The sequence below is a fragment of the Myotis daubentonii genome, chromosome 4, assembly GCF_963259705.1.
Source record: "Myotis daubentonii chromosome 4, mMyoDau2.1, whole genome shotgun sequence".
Lineage (NCBI taxonomy): Eukaryota > Metazoa > Chordata > Mammalia > Chiroptera > Vespertilionidae > Myotis > Myotis daubentonii.
This window is the reverse complement of record NC_081843.1, coordinates 79,646,564-79,652,879: the sequence shown is the minus strand read 5'-3', so window position 1 is coordinate 79,652,879 and position 6,316 is coordinate 79,646,564. Positions and strand designations below refer to the sequence as shown.

At 38.6% G+C, this 6,316-nt stretch overlaps 1 protein-coding gene across 3 annotated transcripts in view; it reads right to left on the bottom strand.

Moving 5' to 3' along the window:
* Positions 1 to 925: 925 nt before the first annotated feature.
* The window catches only part of CCDC125 (coiled-coil domain containing 125), a 28,880-nt gene continuing 23,489 nt past the window's right edge, over positions 926 to 6,316 (bottom strand). For all 3 annotated transcript variants that reach the window (XM_059694421.1, XM_059694419.1, XM_059694420.1), the window contains 3 exons: positions 5,866 to 6,040; positions 2,758 to 2,888; positions 926 to 1,638 (listed from right to left, as the gene is read on the bottom strand). In XM_059694421.1, coding sequence (XP_059550404.1) covers positions 1,330 to 1,638; positions 2,758 to 2,888; positions 5,866 to 6,040 — 615 coding nt within the window. In that variant the 3' untranslated portion in view covers positions 926 to 1,329. The remainder of the gene's footprint in view (positions 1,639 to 2,757; positions 2,889 to 5,865; positions 6,041 to 6,316) is intronic.

Here is a 6,316-nt window from a genome sequence, read left to right as displayed (position 1 = left end):
TTATTTTGAAATTTCAGAGAGGAAGGGAGAGGTAGAGAAAGAAACATCAGTGATGAGAGAGAATCATTGGCTGCCTCCTGCACGCCTCCTACTGGGGATCAAGCCTGCAACTGGTGCATGTGCCCTTGATCGGAATCGAACCCGGGACCCTTCAATCCCCAGGCTGATGCTCTATCCACTAAGCCAAACCAGCTAGGGCTCCTTAGCCTTTCATTTTATATGAAACTCTTATATATATACTAGGTCTGTGTATGGTCTTTATCCTATTCCATTGACCTGCTGATACCACACTGCTTTAAGTAATGTAGCTTTATATTATTATCAGGATACTATATCTTAATATCTGATAACAATAGTTCTTCATCATTCTTCTTTTTTTCAAAGTTCACTTGCCAGGTTTTCAGCTTTTATTATTATTTACTAATGCCAATTAAATACTCTCCTTTTAACACAACCATAAATGATTTATATTGTTACCTTATACTCTATTGTTACCTATTTAAGTAGTATTCAGTGAAGCCATGTATCTTTTCACTGGAGATCATAATGAGATAAATTTTATTATAATTGCTGGTAATGTAATACATTTCCTTTGACATAATTGTGATGCTACTAATATAGCAACATTCCCCAAAGTTATTAAAGATTATTACTATGTAATATGTATAGAAATAGAAAATTAAGTGGCCTAAAATTTAGCATCAAAACCAAAAAGTTAATTCAGACTGGTCTGAATACCAGAATTCTGGTAGATTTGGCTATAAAATGTCATTACATCAACAAAAAAAACTAGGAAGGTTACTAGCTGTGACTTTGAATATACTTCTGCCAAAGTTCTACCATAAAACTTTTAATTGAGATTAACTTAAGGAAATTTTATAAAAATGTTATGTGGCAAATGAAAAATCCTGAAAACACACACAAATAAAACATGATAAATGTATTTCAAAAATTAACATTCCATCACTCCTAGGCATTGTTATTTCTTAGAGCATTAATTTACATTATATTCTTGCTTGAGCCGGTCAAAGATCCCCATAGTCATTCTAAATAGTTAAATGTTTTGCTTTTCTCAAAATAATATTTTTGTTTTTAAGAAGTTGGCAAATAATGAAGATTTTATAAAATATAGTAATGTAATTTATAAACATGTCATCACAGAATACTAATAAATTTCTTATAGAAAACATTTGAGTATTTAAGTTGCCTCCTAAAATTTAGAAATACCCGGAAAACATATAATTTCTGAAGATGTGGCAATGTTTACACAATCCTTTTTCAAAGTCTCTTGACAAACAGTTCTCGGTTCTAATTTCAACTGGTTTATCTTCAAAAGATGATATTTCGTGGCAAAGAATGAGATCTTTTCAGAGTTCTTCTATAGTTTTGATCTGTATGAAGGTGCTGGATTGAACAAACACAGCCCACAGAATTAAAAATGTGAACACTTGAATGTACAGGATCATGCAAAACAGAGAATTCTGACGTTTTCTGCTTGGGGTGTTTTAATGGAAAATTGTCCTTCATGGGATTTTTTTCTTTATTCTCTCTTGAGCCTATGTCTTTGTCTTCCAGTGCCCGAGCAAGCATGTAGCTAACTTTTCTCTGATGAGCCAAAGCTGCTTCTTTATCATTCAGCTGCATGCACAGGAATTAAACATGTGCCAGTTAGTCAACAAGTAACAGTATAGAACTATAGTCAGAAACATTTTTCAAAACGTTCAAGCTGGCCCTAGCCAGTTTGGCTCAGTGGATAGAGTGTCAGCCTACGGACTGAAGAGTCCCGCGTTCGATTCTGGTCAAGGGCACATGCCTGGGTTTCAGGCTCAATTCCCAGTAAGGAGGAGTGCAGGAGGCAGCCAATCAATGATTCTCTCGCCCTCTCCCTCTCTGAAATCAATAAAAATATATTTAAAAAAAAAAAGAAATTGCCAAACTGTTTTAAACGATGTTCAGTCTGTGAAGTCAGTCAATATGAATAAATTAATTAGGTGTCCACTCATTCCCAAGCTTCATGCTACAAGTTATGGAGGATATTTTTTTAAGGAAGAAGAGAAAACTATTCTTTTTTTAAAAATATATTTTATTGATTTTTTTACAGAGAGGAAGGGAGAGGGATAGAGAGTTTGAAACATCAATCAGCTGCCTCCTGCACACTCCCTACTGGGGATGTGCCTGCAACCAAGATTCATGCCCTTGACCAGAATCAAACCTGGGACCCTTCAGTCCACAGGCCAAGGCTCTATCCACTGAGCCAAACCAGCCAGGGCGAGAAACTATTCTTTCTGCTGAAAATTTTAAGTCATCTGAAGGGAGGAGGAAATACATATATAAGTATATATACTTGTAAAATCAACAGGTACTTATCTCTGTAAAAGAAGGGGAAGTTAAATATAAAATTGTTTTTATATTTATATGCAAATAACTAACACTCTCCTATAGATGAGCATGTTCGTATAATGTGAGTCTCTTAATTTGGTCATCTGTGAGATGGGGATAACAGGACTGGTTTCAAGCATGTGGCAGTGATTAGAGATCTCTGAGGAAGTGGATGGATAAGTACAAGGTCTTGTCATAAACTGTATTTCAGTGCAGATGACAGATGCCTGGAGTTAATTATGGGGAGCCCTCTTTTTTCAGAGGTGGAGCTTAAGTGGGAAGAGCATGCAGAGAGTTTAAGGAGATGAAGGGACATAAAAGTTAAGTGTAAAGTGGAAGAGTTGAATTAATAAGCAAAAAGAAAGCAATGATACTAACCAAATCTATTAGCATCTTAAAGATTTCCTGAGGGTTATCCTGGTCTTCAGTCTTCTTAGAACTATTTTCTGCAGGGAGCATACCCAACAGTTTCTGCCCTAGGGTCTTCTTAGTCCTTTGTGATAGTGATCCTAAAATTGAACATGAAAATCCAGCTGAGACATAAAAAGACACTTATGGATGTAGTACTTCCAGGAAAAGAGGTACGTTGCTTGACCCAAGGCTAATTCACTCCTTGGTCAGGAGGTTGTCCTCCTCAGGAGACCGCTAACACAGGGAGTCGGGTAGCACAGTGGAGGGGGGAAAGCACAGGCTTTAGCGCCAAGATAGTAAATGCAAGGAGAGGGCCACAGTGAGAATCCAGAGCAACACGCTGCCATTCATCACATCACCGCTCCTCAGCTGGCTACAATGGCTGCTCCGGGAGAGAGTGCAGCCCATGCTACCAGATCATCTAAGTCCTCCAGAGGAGCCAGCAATCCAGATTTGTATGTGATATCTCCCAATTTTAAATGTCAGGCACTTACCCACATTATTTGAGAACACCATGCAGACCCCACAAAACATATCTATAGGCCAGTGGCCTCTGAACCATGTGAACTCAGCTTTAGAACCAGAAAGACCTGGACTTGAATCTTCACTTAGCCACTTACTAACTGCATGACTGTGGACAAGTTCTGAGCTTCATTTCCTCACCTCTAGAATAGGAATAGTGCCTGTGCCTCAAGGTTGCTGTGGTATTAAATAATGGAGCATCGGCTGCTGGAGGAGAGCGGACAGTGAGCATTTAATTGGTACAGAGTTTCTGTTTGGGAAAATGAAAAAGTTCTGGAAATGGATGGTGGTGATGGTTACACAACAATGTGAATATGCTTAATGTTGCTTAAAAATGGCTAAGGTGGTAATTGTTTTACCACCAAAACAAAAAACCCATAGTTGTGAAAGCATCTAGCCCAGGTACTGACCATGTTGAAAAATCCACAACCTGAAATATGTGCACATTCATCCATAGAAAGAATGCAATTTATAGTACAAGGTACAAAATGAATAGATTCATACAGAGAAAATGTCAAGATTGCTTTTGGAATGCTTTGCAAATGCTCTCCTGGGAAACCGAGAGCAGATAAACCACAGTGACTGGGGCTCACACCTGATCTCTTCTGTGAGCAACTGTGGCAAAGTGGAAACACCAGACCAGATGCCCCTCTCGCAGCTTCAATGAGAGGATGAACCTGTCTCTACATTCAGCCTAAAAAGGACCTGTGCTTGTAAACTCTCTCAGGACTTGTCTCAAGAAGAAAAGTTGATGCCTTCAGTGTTAACTACACAAAAGAAAATGACCTGTAATAATCATTCTATACCTGCTCAGATTATTGGAATATATACTAGTAAAATTAGAATCTTGTCACTAAGAAACACAGAATTACTGAAACTTGTAAGGACTTGTAACATCTTTTCAGAGATGAATCAATTATTTAAATTCTGCTTCTAAATCTCTCAGTGCCTTAAGGGAAAGCAAAGACTGGGAGCTACACCTATCAAACAATCTATGGAAAAGTTCCTAAAGTTTATTACTAGCTAAGAAAGGCAGGAATTCTGGAATATAAAATGAGTCGAGCCCTAGCCGGTTTTGCTCAGTGGATAGAGTGTCAGCCTGTGGAGAGAAGAGTCCCAGTTTCGATTACTGTCCAGAACACGTACCTCAGTTGCAGGCTCCTCCCTAGCTGTGGCCCTGGTCAGGGCGTGTGCAGGAGGCAACCAATCGATGTGTTTCTCTCACATCGGTATTTCCCATCTCTTCCACTCTCTAAAAATCAATGGAAAAAAATATCCTTGGGTGAGGATTAATAAATAAATAAAATGAGTCCAGCCCAGTTGGTGTGGCTCAGTGGTTGAGTATCAACCTATGAACCAGGAGGTCACAGTTCAATTCCTGGTGGTGGGCTCGATCCTCAGTAGGGGGCGTGCAGGAGGCAGCCAATCAATGATTCATCATTCATGTTTCTCTCCCTCTCTTCTCTGAAATTAATAAAAATATGTTTTAATATAATAATAAATAAAATGAGTCCAGCCCTAGCCAGCGTGGCTCAGTGGATAGAGCGTCAGCCTGTGGACTGAAGGGTCCCAGGTTCAATCCCAGCCAAGGGCACATGCCTGGGTTGCAGGCTGGATCCCCAGTAGGGGGTGTGCAGGAGGCAGCCAATCAATGATTCTCATCATTGATGTTTCTATCTCTCCCTCTCCCTCTCTGAAATCAATAAAGAAATATACTAAAAAAAAAAAAAAATGAGTCCATACTCAAGTGCTGAAATGAGTACAAATCTACCTCTTAAAAACGCAGCTTGGTCTACATAGCACTACCCTTATGGCCAATATCCATACATAGTAGCAGGCCTTCTATGCAAGTGACAGAATGTGACAAGCTTTCATAAGATTACTTTTTAATCATGTCTGCCCCTCCTTTTCCTATTTCTCCCATCACTCTTCTCCCTACAGTGCTGCCCTCAAAGAGTATTCCTTTGAAATGTTGCAGTGGGGCTCCTATCAAGGGCATAGCAGAGAGAAGAGATGCCCGAGGATGATCGCCCACACAGTTGTTGTCCATGGTAGAAATATTCTTAATGTTTCCCACTGATTCCTAAAAGGCTAAACACATGGACTATGTCTTATTTCCCTGGCAAAATCACCCACCTTGAGTTGGACATGGAAGTTTTTGTTAAGGAATTATAGAAAACAACCATATAAATATTGATTTTGTACTTCCTATAAAGTACTGTTGAGGACTTCACCATTATATTTGCTTAATGGCCTCTATAAGTCTCATGTCACAAAAACTTTTAGGAGTTAATTTCAGGACAATGTGGAATGCCATTAGAAGAGTACCAACAATTATCCTGTTATTTTATGGCTTTGTTAATCCCAATAGCTCATCTACATGTGTAACATCCAGTGATCCCTTTCTTCCCATAGATACTAAAATTTTAAATCACAACTGTATGCAAAATTTTAATTATATTATCAATTTTATTAAATATGCGTAATCAACTTTGATTATAACCAAAAACTTCCGAAATTATACCTAATTTTGTCATTATAGTTCATATTTACCATCCTCTTTAAGGTGCTTCAAATTTATCCATTTTGTTTCTTTTTTACACATTTTATCCATTTGTGTCAATCTTAGTGCCTGGTCATTTTTCCTCATTAATTGTTGCTCAAATGCAATTCTGAATGCATCTGCCATTATGTAAGCTTCATCTTTTTTCTTCTGCAAAAGTTCCAGCTGGTTTTGAAAGAAAGTTTGGAAGGTGTCAGAGGCAAAACCAGAATAATTCTTGCCTGAATGCTGAGTCAGATTAGCTAATGCAATCTCCCTGCCTAGCATGGGATTACTCTTGGTCTATTTCATCTGCTTTAATTAGTATGTGCCTGTTCTTATTGGCAGGAGCTGCCCACTCTGAACTGGATTACCAGAAATTCCCCTTGTGGTGCCTGTCAGTTCTCTTGGACTTCATTATAGCTGACAGGCCCTGCATGTGTTTTGCTCCACTAGGGAGAA